Below are 21,389 nucleotides of genomic sequence, written 5' to 3'. Positions count from 1 at the left end.
ATATGTGTGTGTGTGTGTGTGTGTGTGTGTGTGTGTGTGTAATTTGGGGAAGTAGTGGGGATTGAACTCAGGGATGCTCTACAACCGAGATACATCCCCAGCCCTTATTATTATTATTATTAGTATTATTTATTTTGAGACAAGGTCTTGCTAAGTTGCTGAGGCTGACCTCTAACTTGTGATCCTCTTGTCTCAGCTTCCCATGTCATTGGAATTACAGGAGTGTGCCACTGTATCTGGCTTCTCCTAAATATTTTTTTATCCATTTTTCTATGTATTTTAAAAATTCATTCAGCAAAGTGGTAGATGGTTGCTTTCCAAATAGTTTTGGTGAGTGTTAAAAGATCTTTCACTAGCACTATTGAGGACAGAATCCAAGCACAGGATTCGAGGTTCAAAGCTCTCGAGCACTTTGGGATATGATGTCATCATCTTTTTGCTCTCGAGATACTGATGGGAAAGTTTATATCAAGGTAGTTCTTGCACTTTGTACTTCTCATAATGTTCTTTATGGTTCTTGTTTTCCTTTCTATATTTTTAGTGTTTAGTTGCATTAAGATTTATCGTTTTTAACTGAAGTAGTATTGCCTTGCTTTTTAAGTTGCCCTGTTCATCTCACTAGCAGATTTTGCATCTATAGACCTGACTCTTGCTCCAGTACTCAGAAGCCTTCAGCCATGGCTATGGACTCAATGCTTGCACCCCCAATGCTCAAAATTCATATATTGAAACTCTAATCCCCCTAAACACGATGATGTATGAAAAAAGGAGCCTTTGGCAGGTGATTAGAGTTAGGCTAGGGCATTAGGGCGAAGTCCTGTGATGCCTCTGATGCCCTCACAGGGAGATGAATGGATCAGAGCCTTTTCCCTGCCCTGTGAGGATATACAAGAAAGGCAGCCACCTGCAGCCAGTGGGAGGGCCTCCGCCTGCATCAGCAATGCTGACACTGTGAACAGGCTTCCAGCCTTTACAGCTAAATAAATAAGAATAAATTTATTTGGCAAGAAGACTGCTGGAGTTCCTTATGTGACACTGATGTATGGATGTGGATTCTACCTGATCAGTCAAGAAACTGTTCCCATCTTCTTAAAGTCACAGATTAAGTGTAGAAGTGGACAGACAGGCAGGACACCACACCGAAGATAGCAGGATACAGTTTTATTTGGCTGCAGCCAGGTTCAGAGGGTCTAGCTTTCACTGTAATCAATCAATCCCCCGAGCCTTGAGTTCAGGCAGTTTCAGAAGTTCATACCCAGCATGTAAGCAGAGGGACTCAGAAGTTCACAGTCTGCAGAAGTTCACACAAAAAGCAGTTTTGTTTTTTTGTTTTTTGGTTTTTGTTTTTTACTCCTCTGGGTGAGTTTTAACCCTTCAAGGACAGCGCCTGAGAAGGGGAGAGCTTCTTCTCCCCTTTCTTCCCTCCCCTGCCAGCTGTTACCAGGGGACCCAATTAGTAACCTCTGCTCTTATCTTTGAAATGCAAACATCTCTGTGAAGCTTGGGCCCAGGCCAGAGGCTAGTTAAGAGAATCTGTGTTTCTTATCACACTCTGCATCTGCAGATGCTTCCCTTGAAAACCTTTACCAATTGTAAAGTATATATGTATATTATACACACACACACACACACACACACACACACACTAGATAGTTCATAGAAGTTTATGAAAAAAATAGTAAAGCGGTGTTCGGCACCTGGAGTGCTGATCTCTTTCAGGTCCGTGGCCAAATTGATTGATTGTAAGAAAGACCAACAGGAAATAAGAAGTTTAACTTTACTGGACTCTTTTGTAGAAACTCTTTTGCTGATAGTCCTAAGATCAGTTATGGTGAAGATTTTTGGAGAAGCTTAATTAAGATTTTCTGTGGAGGAGAGGGTGCCACTACATAAGTTTTACCCGTTTCCTGCCAAACCTTGTCTAGAATCCTTTCTCACTCACCTCTTGATTAAACCACTATTTATAGAAATACTGCTTATATCAAGAAGATCACGCATGTGTGAGAACACGACCCCATGGGAGAACAGATGCCCTGGTTAAGCTGTCCAGCCAGCGGTATGCAGTTATAGCAACCTTGGCAGACCAAGACAGCCGTCAACAGCTCCAGGCCACTGCCTACTCTGGCTCTCCTCTTCTCCCACAGAATGATCGGATGCACCTGGAGCTCTTTTCTCTTTCTAACGTTTTTTGAATACCTTATAAATCCACACTGTCCAATGCATGGATACCATAAAAACGCTCTGCCCAATCTCTCCTTGCCCCCTATTTCTCATTCACTTGGTTCTCTCTCTCTCCCTACCAGCCACAGACGGCAATGCCGCCGATACAGCTCAACAGAGGATCTGATCGCCCCTTTCTCTTTTTCCGTCCCCTAACAGGCCACGAGATAACACGTGAACATGACCCAGGCAGTATTTCTATAAATAGGGATATCTAGAGTCAAGAGTGGGGAAAGAATCTAGAACGGGTTTGGGGAAAACGTGAGTAAAACTTAGTCCGTGACTTTAAGGAGAGGAAGAGTTTCTTGGCTGAGTAGGCAGAATCCACAGAGATGCCCTGAGTGTCACCCCAGGACTCCAGCCATCTCCTGGCTGAGCAGCCATGGGGCTCAGGCCACTCTTCTGAGCTGCTGTGGTCAAAGCAAACCGCCCTTCCATCTGGAGCCTCCAGAGGACACTTCCAGCTAAGAGTAGCCCTGGGGCCACCCATGCATGCTCATATCTGCCCGCCCTGAGCCAAGCAGACATCCTGAATTTCCTGCCACAGGTTTCCTCCCCCTGAGTAACATTCCACCGTGGGCTCCACGCCAACTTTCAAATAGCAAACTTGGAGCCCTTTACCAGAAGGTGTGCGTGCTCCTGTGAAGAGAAAAAGGAAAGAGCATCTTAAACAGAGAGCGGCCTCCGCTCCCTTGCTCCTCTGGATCTCTCCTCCTGTTCCTGTCCTCTCCTGCTTCTCTCCTCACAATTCCTCCTGCACATGCGCATGAAACAAGGGTCCTGTTTGTTTTTCCCTTGTAATAAATACACACACCCCATCACTGTGACCACAGCACTGATACAACCCTGCTGTTGCTGCTGGTGGGGGGCACTGACACCCCACTCACTGGTGTCACCCTTGGGTTCCACATCAACGCCTCAAATACAGAGAAATTTCCCAAGTGCCCACCACATACTGTTCTAAGAACAACTTTAACAGATTGACCAGGGAACAATTTGTGATTGAGAGTTTCTCTTTCATTACTCATAGCAATTCCAGTAATCTGAAGGCTTCTGTTTTCATTTTTATTTTCTAAGTCTACCAGGGGAAACCATGTTAACTGTCCTTATTTGGCAGGCGACGCAGGGGATTAAGCAAGAAATTCTGCCAGGACTCAGGCCTCTACATGCAGACCACATGGAAAATGTGGGTAATTAAATAATGCAGGCAAGGTCTCAACTGTCTCTTTGTCCTTTTATTTAAACTTCCTGCTAAGATAAGTCCCAAAGAAAGAGCGAATCAAAGGGTGGGGCTCCGAAGAAGGAGGTGCAACAAGTTTTTTAAAAAAATTTTCTTCAGTTAAAAGTTCCCTAATTCTTCAGCCACAATCTCTTACTAAAGGAACAACTTGCCCATTCTGCTCTGGCAGAAGAAAATAAGGTACTGTAAATATTTCTGTGATTAAAAATGTTTATATGTGTTTTCCTTCTTTGTCATAGAGCTTAGATAACTAAGGATCAAGACTATCTTGCCCCTCTTTTAAAAAGTCCAGAAATAATTAATTAGGCTCCATCCCCTAAGATTTTTTTCTGTACAAGTCAAAGAGTCTTAAACTTGGGCCGGTTCAGTTTCTCTTCCTGTTAGTCCTCCTTTATCCCCAATCTCTCTTACCTTTAAAATCTTAAATGCAATAAGCTGCATTGGTTAAAAAAAACATTGGGGGTTTGGGGGCTGCAGTTTTGGCTCTGTGTTAGTTAACTGTGCATCCTCAGCCAGCTCATTAGCCTCTTTGGTCACGAGTTTCTTAGTGAATAAATGGAAATATATTAGGAACTTTAAGGTTCTTTCTAACTCTGATATGTTAGAAGTCTGTCTATCTATGATGAGACATTTTTATGAATGACACTATTTTCTTACTGTCTTATTTTTCTTCAACATGCGTGTGTGTGTGTGCGCACACGCATATGCATGTCGTCAATTTATAGCTCCTGAAGACTATTAAAGAACTATTCGTTTTGAAAATGATTTCTGGTAAAATCTAATCACGAAATCATGCACCTTTCAGAAAGTGCTTTTGACTGTCGAATTAGATGTTTGGCTTATTATTTCCTAAGTTTCTTAAAAGAAGCATGGGGTTGTTGTCCTTGTATGTTCCGGATTAGCCTTGATACGTGATTGAGGTTATTAGTATGGATAAAGATAATTGGACATAAACTTTTCACAAGTAGTTGGCTCTTTCTTTAGAGAGCCTTATTGTTGTCAGGAATTTGTTGGAGGTGAATTACTAGAAAAAACCATAAATTGTAGGTAGAATCGTAAAAATCCCAGGCCCTAAAATATTACTTTCTCTCCCCTTCATGGCGAATGTTGTTGTTTGGCCACAAAGCCAAATGTTTTCCATGTTAATGTAATTCATGAATTTTAAAAAGATAAAGCTTACTCTCTTGGCAGTAACCAAACCTCATTTGAATGAATATACTCTTAAAGGAAGTAGAGAAGTAATTTCTAAGTTGCCATTTTGTTTGTCAAGAAAAAGTAAGGCAAGTTTCCAACATTTTAGGAGGGTGTAGAAATACAACAAATCTAGAGGGTGTGTATGTGTGTGGGTTTCTTTTAGAATCATATTCTTTTGGCCTGTGATCATCAGGAGCCTTGGGAATAGCTGGAAGCCACACCTAGGACATGATTTAGAGGCTGGGAAGCTGTTTGGTTAAGTGAAAGCCTTTCTGGGAGGGATCAACAGTGTCATTGTTAACTCCAGGTCACAAAACCAAAACTCTAATAAACCTCACCTTTGATTCCATTACTTGGCCATAGAGAAGTCTGGCTAGTTCTTGTTCTAGTTTCTCAGAGAGCCAGGAAACTGTCAGGGCAGGACCAAATTCCACACATCACTGATGCAAGTGGGCATTCCTAGACCTAGGAATCTGAGTTATTTTCAGAGAAATTATTTGTTCATAAATTGACAGTAGATTGAACTTTGCTATGTCTTTGATAGAGATTGCTTTAAATTTTTAATTTTAATTTAAGCTTAAAATATCAGGGTTATTGAGGTGAAATTTTGTAGTTAAAAGTTAAGAAAAAGAGGAGTCCCATGTTCAAGGAGAGTAGTGAGAAGAAAGGCAAGTTAGTCTTACTTTCTCACTTCTCTAAGCATTTTTCACTTAATTGTGCCTGATTTCCAGTTTCAGTAAATAAAACATGGCTAAAAGCCCAAACACTGAACATTGCATTTATAAGTACCTGTTTTGTGCAAGATCCTGGACAAGGTGCTGTTGGATGTACAAGGCTGTATATGAAGAAGATTTTATTCCCATGGTAGTTGGAAAGATCAGTTATAAATACATGAACACCAGTGGTGCTGCTATAAATGTCAATCAATCAAGTGGGAAAAAACTATGCTCTGGGACTTAGCTGTGAATTGATCAGAATCAGTTAATAATGATGCATGTTAGCACCAAAATTCAAGGCAAGTCTCTGGACTTCATTGTTTTAATATATGAAATAATAATCTGGATTAGAATTTCACTAAAATTCATTCAGCTCTAGTGAATATAGGTCTATACATACATATATGGAAGAATATACTTATAAAGGTAAAATAAATGAGAAGGATTTAACATTAGAATGTTCTCTATCTTTTGCTTTATTTTTCTTAGGGTTTCTCAATGGACTCTCTAGCAACATCCATCAACCAGTTTGCCCTGGAATTTAGCAAAAAGCTAGCTGAATCTGCTGAGGGTAAAAATATCTTCTTCTCTCCCTGGGGCATCTCAACCTCATTGGCCATGGTGTATTCGGGCACCAGAGGTTCCACTGAAGCCCAGATGGCCCAGGTGAGTGGGGAAGGTCAACGGTCCCCTGCTGCCCTTAAATTACATGCTTTCTTTGTATTTTCACTTTTCTTCTGAAAACCCAATAACCCTCATTTTATAACACTATTGTCCAAATTAAGAGATACACTTTAAAAAAAAAAAATCTTAGAACACAAAATGAAGCCCAGTGAAGGAAATCATTTTGAAAATTATTGCTAGAAAAACCATTAAAAAAAGATCTGTGTCCTTTGGCAAAATGAAATGGAGAAATGATGAGGTTATCAATTTTAGTTCAACACAAAACCAATTTCATTTTGATGACTAAAAGGATTTAAGAAATAATGAGTCAAACTTTAGATAATAGAACTATTCAGCATGCGTTTACTCTCAGAAGAGTTTTCTACACACACACACACACACACACACTAGAAGGATCCTTCTGTACCTCATGCCTTGTTGGCTGTTTCTTTAATTACTGGTTGTCTAGATGAATTTAAAGAGCCCAACAACAATATTAAAGTAAGAAAACAATATTAATGTACAAAAAAAGATTGTTTTACTGTAAGCATCTGTAGAGCATATGCATGTATGTATATACATATGTCCAGCCATGGATAGCAAAATAGCTGTACATGTGTGCATACAATCATATATATATGAATAAACACATAAATAAATATGAATATGTCATTATAAATTGTTAATAAATAAATGTATTTTTTTACTAAAAATTAAAAAATAAGTTCAGCCTTAAATATTACAATAATCAAAAGGACAAATGATAGAATTCTTCTCAAAATGGTTTTCTCTGTGCCCACTGTGGAAGTGGGTACAGCCAGTCCTGTGTTCTGTGTACCCGACCTAGGATCCCCCTGACTCTTGTAGCTCACAAGATATTGTGTGGTTTGAAAACAACCACAACAACAACAGGAGCACCTTGGCTCACCTCTAGGTAATGACTGGTTTCCTGGTTAGAAAGGATTAAGTGACAGGCTTTTTCTCAAGTGAATTCCAACTTGGGGACATTTCATGTAAGTACATCTCTTTGTGCTACTTGTCCTTGCTTTAGATATTAATAGCCTCATTTGCAAATGAGCCTGATTAATTGGCCCTGCACATTTTTTTCTAAGGTAGGTGCTCCTTGTTCTGTTACTGTGTGTCAGTGTGATCCTCCATAAGATACTCTTTATTTCTTACTCTGAGCTGGGCCCAGGATGTGGGCAATGGAATTATCTTTTGCCTTCTGTTCTCTATTGTATAATTTGGGGGAAACAGGGATGGCCATATCCTTCCTGTTAACTTTCAAAGGAAATGCTGGGGTGAATGCAAAATTTATGTCTATGTATCTTAAGATGTGTTAGACAATGAGAAATGAAGCATTTATCTAGAAAAAATAACTAAAATCCCTGAATTTTTAAGATAATTTTGGCAATGATGGCTTTTGCTTACATTATTGAAGTAGTGGTCTCAATTTAACACCTAGCCTGCTTTCTTTTTCTATTTTTGTATTTTAGTTGTCTATCCATTATACGTGTTGACGATCTATTGTACGTATTATACATTAGATATTAGACATATTGTGATAATTTTATACATGTCAACAATGTGTGATGGGCAAATCAGCATAATTAGTATTTTCTTTTCCTTAAGCATTTATTATTTCTTTCTGTTGGAAAGCTTGGAACTACTGTCTTCTAGTTATTTTTAAAATGTGTAATAAATTTCTGTGAACCAGCATCCCTGGACTATGCTTCAAAACACTAAAATTTCTACTTCCATTCTAACCAGGTGTTGGCAGTTATGCAACCTCCCCACTCTCCCACCCCCATCTAAGCCTCTAGTCACCCTCGTTCTGCTAAGGACAGAGCAAAAACCAACTCCATCTCAGTTTCTCCCACTGACTCTCACAATTTGTATCACTTGTGACAACACCAGGTGCGTGGGGTCTTCCCCCACACACCAAGCAGTCAGTATGGCAGCGAAGGCCAGCTGCATGTGGTCTTGTTTAATTCAATTCCTACACTGTACCTGGAGACAGTGTCAGATCCCACAGGTTGAAGGCTTGGTCCCCAAGACTGCCTCCTCCACCCCAATTCAGATGCCAGCCCTGGCTGCTGCCCTACACTTCTGACCATCCGGCTATGACTCTGCATCCCCACACCTCCTCCTTGGGGTTCTCTTAATTTGCCAGAGTGGCTCTCAGAACTCAAAGACATACATTTATTGGTTTATCGCCAAGGATATTACAAAGGGTACAGGGCAAGATGTGGCGCCAGGGCACAAGGCTTCCACACCTGGCCCAGTTCCCCACCCTCCAGGAACCTCCACGTGGTCAGCTGTCAGAAGTCTCCCACCCCTGTCTTGTCTTTGGGTTTGGAGTGGAACCTTCACCGTGCAGGCATGGCCGAGGTGTGGACAGCTTGTAGAAATGCTATTGGACAAGGAGTGTGAGCCGCTGCTCGTGGATGGAGGGGAGCCCAGCCAGGCTGGCTGCTGAGATTCCTCTCTGACCCCCTGGGCAGCATTCCTTCTGTAGGGACAGGGGACCCCTTTGATTGGGGTCAGGATCTGCTAGGCAAGGTAGACCAGAGAACTTCTTTATGGACAGCTCAAAGAGAGGTGAAGGGAGGTTAGAGTGTGTTTTTGGTTTCTGTGATTCATCTGCAGGAAGAGGAGTTCTGGTTTCTGTGGCCTGTCTGGGGGAGAAAAGGCAGCGGGTGAAAGGAGGGCAGGGGAAGGTCAGTGGGAGAGAACTTCTCTTTCTGAGGCAGCTTCTGAAGCCAAAAGTGCCCCAGCAGTATTTTAGTCACTTGGAAATTACATGGACTGTGGCAGCAGTGAGCCGGGAACGGCGGACAAAAGCAGAATAAATCTATTGTAATATCACATCTAATCTCCCTTCTCTGACACTGACCTTGTTAGCTAACTTGCTCATATGAGTGCCTCACTTATTTCACTTACAATGTTCCACATCGCTGTCCGTGTTGTTGCAATGAATTTTTGCTTTCTTTTATGGCTGAATAATATTCCATTGTGTATATAGAATATTGCATGTGCACAATGTAATATTTCCCATTCAGGTGTTGGTGGGAACCTTTTCAGACTCCATACCTTGACACCTAGACTTATATTCGAAACAACCATAGATACAAGTGACACATGAAAAAGGAGAGAATTTCTTTTCTTGTTTTTTTTTTTTTTTTTTTTTTTGGTACTGGGGATTAAACTCAGAGGCGCTTTATCACTGAGCCACATCCCCAGCCCTTTTTTTATTTTGAGACAGGATCTCATCAAGTGGCTTAGTGCCTCACTAAGTTGCTGAGGCTGCCCTGAAACTTGCAATCCTCCTTCCTCAGCCTCCCAAGCCACTGGAATTACAGGTGTGCACCATGGTGCCCAGCTTAAAATGAGATGATTTTACCTCAGGCTATTCCCAACATCATCCCAAAGTTCCTATACAAACATTAAAATTAAAAGACTAGTAACATAAATTAGATTTTTAACAATTTAGTTAAAAGCAGCTCTTGACTTATTATATTAGTTTAATTAGTACATTAGTAAAGTTAAATGAGGGCCTCCTTGTTTAACCAATTATATGTTCTGCATTTATAAGAATGACAGGCTCATATTTACAAATGTTTATTCCATATGATTATTCATATGCAAATTGTACTTACTTTTCTTTTTATTGGTATTACAGGTTCTCCAATTTAACAGACACCAGGACAGCAAATCTTGTCCTGAAAGTGAAAAAAAAAGGAAAATGGTATTTATTATCTTTTACTATCCATTTAACAGTTGCGGGGAAAGAACTTTTAGAACATGTATTTTAGTAGTTGATTTAAACAACCTTTCATGGGTAACCTTTCTTAGAAACTTGTTAAAATTATAGAAATTCTCTTCAGGACAGAAAATATTCTAGTTTTCAGAAGAGTCTCTTGTCTCATCTCATTTTTAAATTTCTCTTGAAAATTCTCTACTTTTGAACTTGCTCTTGCCTTTGCAAAATGAATGTTCAGAAAGGAATAAATATGCTTCATCGATAATAAAGTGTTTGCTGTGATAAAGTTGAAGAAGACATTTGGGTCTATGTTAGAATGAATTTCAGCTTTTGTTTGCAATACACCAAATCATTTTAATTTGCTATAGGTTGAACACATATATGTAGCTCTGGTTCAACATCTTTTAAACTCTCTTTCTTTTAAAGGAATTCACATCCAGCAAGGCTGAAGGAATATGCTCTGACTTCCAGACACTTTCTGCAGAAGTCGTCAAATCCAGCCATTCCTATATACTTAAAACAGCCAACAGAATATATGGGCATAAGTCATATCCATTTAACAATGTAAGTGCAAACGGCTTATTTTAAGCTAATGGGAAAGAAAGAGCCATGTGAATCCAGTTAGACCACTAATTCCAAAGAGGCATCAGGAGTAAAAAGTTCCACATTTCTCTAGAGATCCCAGGGACAATCTTAATGTGGTCAGTACTTTCTGGTAAACCATTATCTAGACCAAGCACTTAGCATCTAGTTGTAAAGGAAACTAATAATGGGTCTCAAACCAGGTGTCGTGATCAGGGTTTTATAAGGTGAAAAGGGAGTGTAGCCTAAGACGTGAGAGTAGGGAGTGATTTTCACATCCGGACTTTAGAGAGACACTGGGGATATGGAACATGCAACAATGCCAACTTACCCCTTCGATAATGATTGAATCTGCATCCGTCTATACTGCCTTGTCCTGTGAACTCAGAGTGTGGCAGGCAGTCATGTGCCTCTCTCGGTCTGTCCCTCACTTCCATTGGCATAGATCAGAAAGGAACAGGAGGACCCAGACATTGAACCCAAAGGGCAAGGAAGTTAGAGAGGGCAGCAATCAGGTAAAATAAAGCTATTTTGTGGTTTCCAGCAGTGCTATCCCTGTCCATATCGGGGGAATTCTGGGGAGTTCAGGACTTGCTATTTGGTATTACAAAGGGCACAAAACCAGCCAAATGGGGTCTTACAGACAGTTTCACTAATGGAAGGCTTATGAGCTCCTGTTTGATTCTGAAGTAGGTGAGATGACTGAGCTCAGTGGGCACTTGGGAAACAAGGGGACATGGACATAGAAACATCTTTTTACGTGTCCACAGCTCTGAGTTAAGACAGGGAGTGGTGCTTCCTGAAGAGTCAGGTTTTCTTTGTGCTAGATTAAAAATTCTGCAAAACTTGGCCTTTATAATCTCAAACCATTTCCCATAAACAATTAACTTGCTATTTTTATTCCTTCAAGCCCTCCATGAAGGAATACCACAACTACATACAGTAATGAATTATGCTCCCAAGGCAGGGGGACCCATAGTGACAACCTCGGTGACAGCCCATTGTGCTGACTGCCACCAGATGAAAGGACAAGGCCTGGCCTGTTTCCTTGGAATGCTGGGTGAAAGCTTTAACCACCTTACAAATCAGCTTTAACAGCAGAAGATATTTTCCATCCTAGTTCCCAGGACTTTAGAGTTCACTGAAGGCAGATGCCAGACCAGGGAGCTAACTGTTATTGTGTCCCTGACACAGAAAGCCAAGCTCAACTCCCAGTACCCTTGGCCAAGGGGGTCACTCCTGAGATTTATAGCCTCCTCCCTTTCCATCTTATCCTCATGTCCCAGTATGAATAAAAATGGACCCAAAGAAGTTGTAGAAGACCCAGCACAGAGGGAGACTGACCTTCCTTCCACACCTGGAGTTTTGCATGACTAGTGGGTTTAAAGAGGGATGTGTTGAGATTTAGACCAAAACTGAGAGTGAGGAAAGAGAGATGGGAGGGATGGGGTAGAGTTTGCCATTGTTCATCTCTGTGGTTTTATTTATTTATTTTTTTAATAATGTAAATAGATTTGATTTCTCAATTTTGGGCAAAGTCTACAAAAGAAGATTTTACCTATGTCTTTCAGAAATATTTAGAAGATATGAAAATGTATTTTGATGCAGAACCACAGTCTGTTAACTTTGTGGATGCTTCTGATCAAGTCAGAAAGGAGATCAACTCTTGGGTGGAAAGCAGGACTGAAGGTACCCTGTCACCAAGGGGCTGGGTGCAGGGTTCTCCCAGCATCGCTGCATAATTGAATTTGTGCCTTGTGTAACTGTCTGTATCTCTCTTTTTTAACATCTATTTTTTAGTTGTAGGTGGAGACCCAATATCTTTATTTCATTTTAATATGGATGCTGAGGATTAAACCCAAGGCCTCAGGCATGCTAGTTAAGCGCTCCACCATTGAACCACAACCCCAGCTCCTAAATGGAACTATAGACATAGTGTAAATATTCAAAACTTCTACATGTGCTTATTCCCATACTCTTTAGACTTTCAGCTTTCCCAGTAAGTCCCAACTGAAACCCAGAATCCCAATCACTACTCTATCCAGTAGACAAGAGAAGGATCACAGCCCACTAATTCCAAAGAGGCATCTGGGTTTTAGAAGCAGGAAAGTGCAAAGAAGGAAATGTGAAATGCTGCTGTAGTTGTGGCTTTGACATAAATAATAACTACTAACAAATAACAAAAATGGGGCATTAAATATGCTACATTATCTTAAATAGTTTTCAAAATAAGGTGGTGTGTTAGAGTATGGGCCGAGAGGTGTATGTTCTGTGTTCTGGAGGCAAGATGTCCAGGTGCAGTTGGCCAGCCCCCCTCTGAAGGCACCAGCAAGGCACTTTCTCATGGTCTCCTGGCTTTGCTGGTTGCTAGCAATCCTTGGCATCCCTGGTGTGCCCATGCATCACTGCAGCCTGTGCCTCTGTGAGAACATGGCTCTGTGTGTGTGTGTGTGTGTGTGTGTGTGTGTGTGTGTCTGTCTGTCTGGCTGTCTGTCTATATGTCTCTCTCTTTTTCTCTTCTTTCTGGTACTGGAGATTGACCCTAAGCATGTCCTACCACTGAGCTACATCCCCGACACTTTCTTTTGTTTTCTATTTTGAGGCAGGGTCTCCCTAAGTTGCCCAGCCTTTTCTCAAGCTGTGGATCCCCTGCCTAGGCCTCACTAGCAGTTGGGATCACAGGTGTGTGCTACCAGTACTGGCTCTGTGTGTCTTTTGTGACTCTATCTTCAAATGGTGTTCTCCTCTCTTTACATCTGTGTATCAATTTCCATCTATTTATAAGGATACCAGCCATTGGATTGGGGCTTACCCTAATCCAGGAGGATTTCTTCTTAATTTGATTAAATGTGCAAAGACTATTTCCAAATAAGGCCACATTCTTAGGTACCAAGGGATAAAACTTGACTGGCTCCTTGGCAGGGGTAAGGAAGTCAAAATTAAACCTACAACAGTGTGATATTATTGCAAAAAATGCATAACTGAATATTATCTTGAGGAAACAAACAAACCCAAACTTGAGAATTCTGGGACATTTTACAAACATGGCAAGTATTTTTCAAAGAGTACCAAGGTCATGGAACAATGAATGAATGAGGACTTGTTACAGATTAAAGGGGATGAAGAAATCACAATCAAATGTAATGCAAGATCTTGATTGACTTATGGCCCAGAAATTAAAGGATTTTATAAACAGTTGATGGAATTTGAATATGACCTGTTAATAGTACTCTAGTGATAGGAACTTCCTATCATTGTGTCATTGGTAGAAATAAAATGCTATTTTTTAGGAATATTTTGCAGTCATCATTTTTACCAATGTGGCACATACCAGGATGTAACAATTCCACTTTTTAGTTACTTATTTTTAGAAGATAAGAAAAAAATTAATTTTTTGTGTAAGAGTAAACTCAACACCTGGACGTACTTTATTAGTTTTGATTTTCAGTTAATTCTCCTTGCTTACCGCATTACCTGCAAATAATAATTTTGTCTGTTCTTTTTATACAATCATATCTTATTTAGTTTTCTTACTTTATGACATGAGTTACCATTTTGATAAAAATATTAAATAATGGTACTCAAAACAGACTATGAATACTACTAGTATTTTTTTGGTAAGTATAATTATGAAAGTGTTTTGGAGAAAAAATATTCTTTTTCCTATTAAGAAAGTACTCATTCTTTTTAATGTACAATGACATAACTTAAAAATTATAAATAGTTGATGAAAATAGATCAAAAGTATTTTTATATCCATCAAGATGATTTTTCTCCTATCACCCATGAGAACAATGGCCTCAGTTTGTTTAGGCTGCTATGATAAAATCCATTGCCTGGGAAATGTGTGGATTGTAGAAATCATTTCTTACAGTTCTGGAGGCTGGTAGGTTCAGAATCAAGACACCTGGGTCTGTTGGGAGCTTATTCTTTCCTTCTAAGAGGACACCTTCCTGCTGTGTCCTCCTGTGTAGAAGGACTCACAGGAATCCTAATATGTCCTGAGGGTAGAGCCCCCATGACCTAATTACTCCCTGGGACCCCATCTCCACACTGTCGGGGTAAGTATTAAGTTCCAACATATGAGTTTCGGAGGAGCACAAATATTCACACCACAACAATAATGCATTATACTAATAGATTTCTTGATATATGTTTCTTACCTTCTGACATAATCTATACTTATTTTCTAAATTCAACATGATTTTTTTTTGTTTATATTCATAAGAGAAATTGGTTTATAGGTGGCAATTTTGTGCTTCCTTGGTTGTGTCTTCATACTGGGGATGTGCTAGCTTGATATAAGTAATCAGAGGGCTTTTCATTTTTATGCTCTGAAACTGTAATAGAGCTCTATCAATAATTTGAAAGTTTAAAAGAATCCATCTTTTTACATGCATGCCTGGGATGTATTTCCTGTTTTTAAAGGAGGTTTTCAAATCTCTAAGAAGTAGCCACTTGATTGTTCTGATGTTTATGAGGCTTTTTTTTTTTGTGTGTGTGTGTGTGTGTGTGTCCCTTCCCCTTGGTTTTCTACTAATTCTTGCATTTTCTGTTAATATGAAAATTCATCCATATCACCTTTTTAAATGAAGTACTATAAGCTATATTTTAAAAATCGATTTCATGTCTATACTTGGACTGTTGAGAAGATTTTTGAATAGTTTCTGTTTCTGGGGGAAGCTGAATCAGGTTCTATCTCCATTTATCAAACATGTTGACTTTATAATGCACCTCTAAACCTGATCTTATGCATTTTTAAGAAGGTGCTTTAGTGGAGAGTTTGGACAGAATGTATCAGGGGCTGCCTATCAAAGATCACTTTAAACAATGGCTAGATCAATATAATATGCACAATTGCAGAAAGCAATATTTTAGGGGCAGAGGGAGACACTGTCACAATCTTTCAGATTTAATCAGAGAAGTTCACAGTGTGTGACTACAAACAGACGTAAGAGAGATGAAGCATTTCTGTCTTCTCAAAATAGAGGTACAAAGCAACTTGTATCAGAGGGAATTTTTATAATTGAAATGCAAATTTATTCCTAATGTGAAATAATACTTATTGGCCACTCAGCATATTAATTCTTCAGTGTTTCCCTGGTTTCTCATAGCTACTCTAAACAGAAATAGGACTTAAATTCCTGAATGGACCTGTTTCTGGAAGATCTGAAATAAGAACTTTTAAAGAAAATTTTATGAGTCTAGAAAGATGGAAGTCTGGTTTTATAACTAAAATAGACACATTTCTACTAGGCCATTTGAAATCTGTCCTTTTACTCTTGCAGGAAAAATTCTGAATCTCCTACCGGATGACTCTGTGGACTCCCTGACCAGGATGGTCCTGGTGAACGCCCTTTACTTTAAAGGAATCTGGGAACATCAATTCCAAGTGCAAAATACCACAGAAAAGCCTTTCAGAATAAACAAGGTGAGAATCTGAACTTGTGAAAGATCAGCTTGAATTGTCACGTGGCTTTGTAACATGACCCTATTTTAAATTTGCTCTTCTTTCTGACTATATATTCCTCTAAACTAGGACTCTTACTAGGGAAGGGATGGCTGGGCAAAGCTCTTAGTTCTCTCCCACACAGAAATTCCCCTGTCACTGTTTTTCTCTGACCATGAACATATTTTATCATTTGGTCTTATGAGCTGGGTAGGTTTTATAGTTATTTCTCAGTTGAGAAATACAAGGTGGCCAAGGGACTGGAGGCATGAATGAGTGGGAAGGAGTTCAGAACCAGAACCTAAGACCCTTCACTGTAAGTTCTGTTCTTATTCTACTAAACCAATGCTATCTCCTACCCCATTCTTACCCTTCCATAAGTAAAAGCAGTTAAAATGCTAGATCTCATTTCATTAAGGTTTCTTTCTGATAGGCTTGTCCCTATTACAAGCAACAGGAACTCACTTCAGAAAACTGACAAAGTACTTTAGATGCACCACTTTAAAGAAGGAGAGCTTCACTGTGGCTCTTAGTTTCAGTCCATGGTCACTTTTCCTGTCATTTTGGGCCTGTGGTGAGGCAGGACATCATGGAGAGGGTGTGTAATGGATCTTACCACTTAGCAGCTAGAAAAGAAAGAGAGAGAAGCGCCTAGGATGGCAGTACCCCCTTCAAGGGCATGCCCAAGGACCTGAGTTCCTTCCCTAGGCCCTAACTCCAATGGTCCCACCCTCTCCTAAGAGCACCAATGACTGAAGATCAACACATGGTCTTTGGAGGCTATTTAAGATCCAATGATAATAGAAAGGAATGTGGCTGGGTCCTGGGATACGAGTGGAAATAAGAAATCAATGTCAGGATTTTTTTTTCTCAAGTTTTTCAACTCCCTTTCTTCTGTCAGTCTTCTCTCGGGCCAAACTGTAACTTTCTCTGCTTTTTGATCCACAGTAGCCACATGGCTACCTACAGCCTTCTCATTTCTAGAGACCAGGCTGATGCAACCCATCTGAATTTTTAGGAAGGGAACTGCTGGCCAAGGTTGGTTCCAGTTGTGCTGGCCAGGGTGGTCTTATCACACAAACAGCGCTGCTGAGGACCTCCCACTGCAACTGTGTTGATGTGTGTAGCAGGGATCCTCTAAGGATGGGGCAGGCAAAACACACAGCGCAACAGGCTAATGAGAAATGAGCTGAGTAGTTACTTGAGTTGGAATATTTGGTTACATTTTAAACTAGCTCCAACAAAATGGGAATTAGGTTATGTCCCTAAGAGGAAGTGGGCAGTCCAATGGGTGGGGTCTGTAGAGCTGTAGGTAATCTTAGTTGTCTCTCTCTCACCTTCTCCTTCTGCCCTCACCTCTTCTTCCTGCCTCACCCTCATTCTGTTATATTGAAGATGGAGTCTATCTAAGTGACTAGGGAATATAGCTGCTTCATTCTTAGCCTTCTAGTTCCACTCTCCTATTAGAAATGGAAAGTCCTAGCTGTTGGTTCTAACAGCTTGATAACAGGAGGATTCTGGTGGGGGTCAGACTTGTGCTCACCTGGAAACAGGCACAGTATCCTGGGGTGCTCCCCATAAATGGCCCTGGTCACATGGCCATCAGCTTAGCATACGGGTGCTACCTTGGGATTGACCTCAGCTCTATGCAGAATGGATAAATAACATGTGTGTACAACATCTGGATTGCAGAAGGTTTTGTTTTGCAATTGACTTTTATTTTAAAATGCTTTATTTTTAGAGCATTTTTTGAAAATTTAGAAAAAATTTTTTTTCAGAAAGTACCAAGTTCCCATATCAGGCCCTTCAACACACGTCAACTTTGCAGTATTATTAACATCCTGCATGGTACATTTTTTATAACTGGTCAGCTCATCTTGACAGCTTAGTATTAACTCTCTGGAGCTGATAATGTTTCCAGGTTCACTCTTGGTGTTGTATTGTTCTGTCGTTTTGACAAATGAATAATGTCACATAGCCACCACTGTAGAATCGTTCAGAAGAGTTTCACCACTCTATAAATGCCCTGTGGCTCCACCTGCTCGTTCCTTCCACCCAGGCCCTGGCAACCATTGGTCATTTTATTGTTTCCACAGTTTTGACTTCTCTAGCCTTTTTAGGCCAGCTCACTTCACTTAACAATATGTACTTAGGGACCCTGAATATATTTTTACATCTTGATAGATCCTTTTGCTTTATTGCTAAATAATTTTCTATTGTGCAGATGTGTCAGAGTTTGTTTAACCGATCACTTATTGAAGCATGTCTATTTCCTACTAGTTTGGGGTAATAATGAATAACAATGAGATAAACACTTGTGTTCGAGTTTTGTGTGGACACAAGCTTTAAACATATTTGAGTGAAGAGCGAGAAGCACAATTGCTGGATTATAGGAAAAGACAATGTTGATCTTAGTCAGATACTGTCAAATTGTCTTCCAAAGTGGCTGTTCCATTTTACATTCCCACCAGCAATGAATGGAACATATCTTTGTCAGCCTGTGGTATTGTTAGTGTTTGGATTTTTGCCGTTTTAATAGTTGCTTTAACTTTGAGTACTCTAATGAAATATGACTGAGCATTTTTTCATAAGCTAGAATTGCCCATTCATATCTTTTGCCAATGTTTAAAACTGGATTGTTTATTTTATTTTTGTTGAGTTTTAAGAATTATTTGTATATTTTAACACCAGTCCTTTGTTAGATACATTTTGCACATGTTTTCTCTTAGTCTATTGCTTGACTTTCCTTCTTAGTGCATTTCAACTTTTATGATACTTTCTCAAATGTTTGCATGTGAAATATATCTTCTTCAGTTTCTGGATCATTGACAGTTACATAGTTAAAATTATATATTGTTCAAAATATTTTGTAGAATCCACCTTACTATGACTTATAGAGATTTCTGGAATAGTGTTAGAGATGGAACTTTCCTTCCCATTCACCTCTTACCAGTGATACTGTTCAGAATTTCCAAAAAATAAGGTCTGGATAACTTTATTTGGTATTTACCAGAGGATGATCGGTTTCATCAATGTCCTAGACAGCTGGGAACCAATGGTGACCAAGAATTAAGAACTTGGTGGAACATCTCTTCAATGACTTTGCTACCTATTTTTTTTTTATATATATAGACTACAAGCAAACCAGTGCAAATGATGTTTATGAAAGAGAAGCTTCAAGTTTTTCATATTGAAAATCCACAAGCCACAGGCCTCCAACTTGACTACAAGGGCTCTGACCTCAGCCTGCTTGTGCTACTGCCTGATGATGACAGCACACTGAAGCAGGTAAACGTGTCCGTCTCTCCTAGGTGAAGATGGCGCCTGCGTTCACCCTTGTCTTCCAGGGAGAAACTAAGGACTCAGCCTCCCTGCTTCTTAACTCCTGAACAGGAAGGCAATCAGCCAACTTGCCTTGAGCTCTCTGTACTTTACCTAAACAGTATCATTTAAACTTTGCAAAGCTCTATAAAGTCGATATTACTATTACTTGGAGAGGTTAGGGAATCCATAGACACCTCTAACATGGGCTAGTTACACAAAGATCCACATATACAACAGAGATAGATTCTCTTTGCCAGGTACAGAGCTGTGTGGACTGATCATAGGAATCTTTCAGTCTAGGTCTCCTGGTAGAAACTGTGTAATTCAAGATGTGTGTGTGTGTGTGTGTGTGTGTGTGTGTGTTGTTGAGGATGAAGCCCGGGACCTCATCATGCTATGCTAAGCAGGTTCTCTATCCCTGATCTATACCCCCCTACCCAAGATTAATTGTTCTAATCATTTTTGTGTGTGCATGTGTGTGTGTGTGTGTGTGTGGTGTGTTCTACAACTTTTTTTTTTTACATTTTTTTTCCTAAGTAAAAACTTTCATGAAAAAAAACCCTGTATTGGTGCTATTTTCAGATATTATTTAAGCTGTTTATTAACCATATTTCTATTAGGCTGGATGTAATTTTGGCCAGACCATGTTCCTGAGCAGTTGCATGCCTAATAGAATGAACACTGGTGTCTCATGCAGTAGATGGCTTTTCCTTGCACTGGGCCTTTCATCTGTGCCAGACTCTTAGTTGTAAGTTTCCATGGCCCTACCGGTATGTAGAAAAGATTTCCAAATTGTTTCATAAATATGTGAAACTAAAAAGAATGGTAAAAGACCATTGTGGACCAGTACCCATGAGTCTCACAGCCTAAGATAAGTTTCTCTTCTTAGGTGTGCAGGGTCCCAAGCTGAAGATACTGTCATGTTATTAATATACATCATATATAAATATGTCACTAACAGCCAATGAATGCTTGGGTATAGGAAACTCTCAAGATAGCAAGAGTGCGTGCTTTTGAAACAAACATGTCATTAAAAAATTCAAACATATACATATATAAACACACATGCATATGTACATATACATTCATATGTACACATTCATTTATTTATTATTTTAAAATTCAGAATATAAAGAGGATAAAATTACCCTCATATTTAATATTAAAAAAACTATTCCTAAGAGTTAGGAGCTTTCATTTTTAAATTTTTCTTTTATGGCATAGTTTATGGTTATTGGGTTTATATTATTGTGATTTTTAGAGTATAGAAATTTTATTTTGCCCCAGAGTTTGGTTTCAAAGAATTCTCTCCCATGTTGACCTACAAAACAAAAGGTTCTGCAGGTCCACTCCACAAGGCTATCATTACACAACCAAAAGGATTTACAGCTGTGTGCGTTTGTTACCCTGGGTGAAGGGAGTGATTGCAATTCATCTGTGGGATCCCTAGGGGTTGCTCTTCACCATTTTCCTCTCCTGACTTCGTTGGTTCTGATCCGCAGCTGGAAAAGGTGGTCACCTCTGAGAAGCTGAAAGAGTGGACCAGTGAAGACATGATGGAATTGTGTGAAGTGCAGCTGCATCTGCCCAAGTTCAAGCTGGAGGAGAGTTATGATCTCAAGTCCACTCTGAGCAGCATGGGGATGACAGATGCCTTTAGCCAGAGCAAAGCAGATTTCTCAGGAATGTCTTCAGAGAGAAACCTGTTTCTGTCCAATGTTTTCCACAAGGCTTTTGTGGAAATAAATGAACAAGGGTCAGAGGCTGCAGCTGGCACCGGGAGTGAGGTGGCTTTTCGAAGAGGATTCCCCTCCATTGAATTCAATGCAGACCACCCATTCCTCTTCTTCATCAGGCACAACAAAACCAATAGCATTCTCTTTTACGGAAGATTCTGTTCCCCCTAAACCCTGTGTCTCTCACCTAATAAGACTATCTTATGGTGTGAAAAATGCACCATATGATAGAAAACACAGTTATCATGAAAATAAGTGGTCTACACCTCTTTTCACTTTTAAATAATGATCTTGTCATTTCTGTATAGCTAGAGATAATGAAGCTTTTTATTTTTACCACACAAGCAGCAGTTGGTTTTAATGTGACTTTGATTTACCTTGCAGATATGCTATGTTATTCCATCTAATAATTCACAGTTCTTGAGCTACCTGATCATTGTATTAATGTCAATTACATTTCACATTCATTGATTAGTGTAGAAAATATTTATAAATGCAACAT

General features: G+C 39.7%; 1 protein-coding gene across 1 annotated transcript; it reads left to right on the top strand.

Moving 5' to 3' along the window:
- The first annotated feature begins 3,606 nt into the window (after positions 1-3,606).
- Serpinb10 (serpin family B member 10) lies at positions 3,607-21,058 on the top strand. The gene is made up of 8 exons (XM_026407486.2): positions 3,607-3,640; positions 5,860-6,036; positions 9,716-9,781; positions 10,223-10,360; positions 11,950-12,067; positions 15,667-15,809; positions 18,960-19,115; positions 20,654-21,058. Exons 2-8 carry the CDS (start codon positions 5,869-5,871, stop codon positions 21,056-21,058), a joined length of 1,194 nt encoding a protein of 397 aa, XP_026263271.2. The 5' UTR covers positions 3,607-3,640; positions 5,860-5,868.
- Positions 21,059-21,389: the final 331 nt, after the last annotated feature.

This window comes from Urocitellus parryii, chromosome 13 (genome assembly GCF_045843805.1).
Source record: "Urocitellus parryii isolate mUroPar1 chromosome 13, mUroPar1.hap1, whole genome shotgun sequence".
NCBI classification, from domain to species: Eukaryota; Metazoa; Chordata; class Mammalia; order Rodentia; family Sciuridae; genus Urocitellus; species Urocitellus parryii.
This window is presented reverse-complemented; position numbering and strand designations above follow the sequence as displayed.

What these genes read in the sequence shown, in the direction of transcription:
- Serpinb10 (XM_026407486.2), top strand. Translation starts at nt 5,869, where the DNA reads ATGGACTCTCTAGCAACATCCATCAACCAGTTTGCCCTGGAATTTAGC. An exon ending in GTGAAAAAAAAAGGAAAATG is followed by an intron (nt 9,782 to 10,222) that starts GTATTTATTATC and finishes TTTCTTTTAAAG; the next exon opens with GAATTCACATCCAGCAAGGC. An exon ending in AGCCTTTCAGAATAAACAAG is followed by an intron (nt 15,810 to 18,959) that starts GTGAGAATCTGA and finishes TTATATATATAG; the next exon opens with ACTACAAGCAAACCAGTGCA.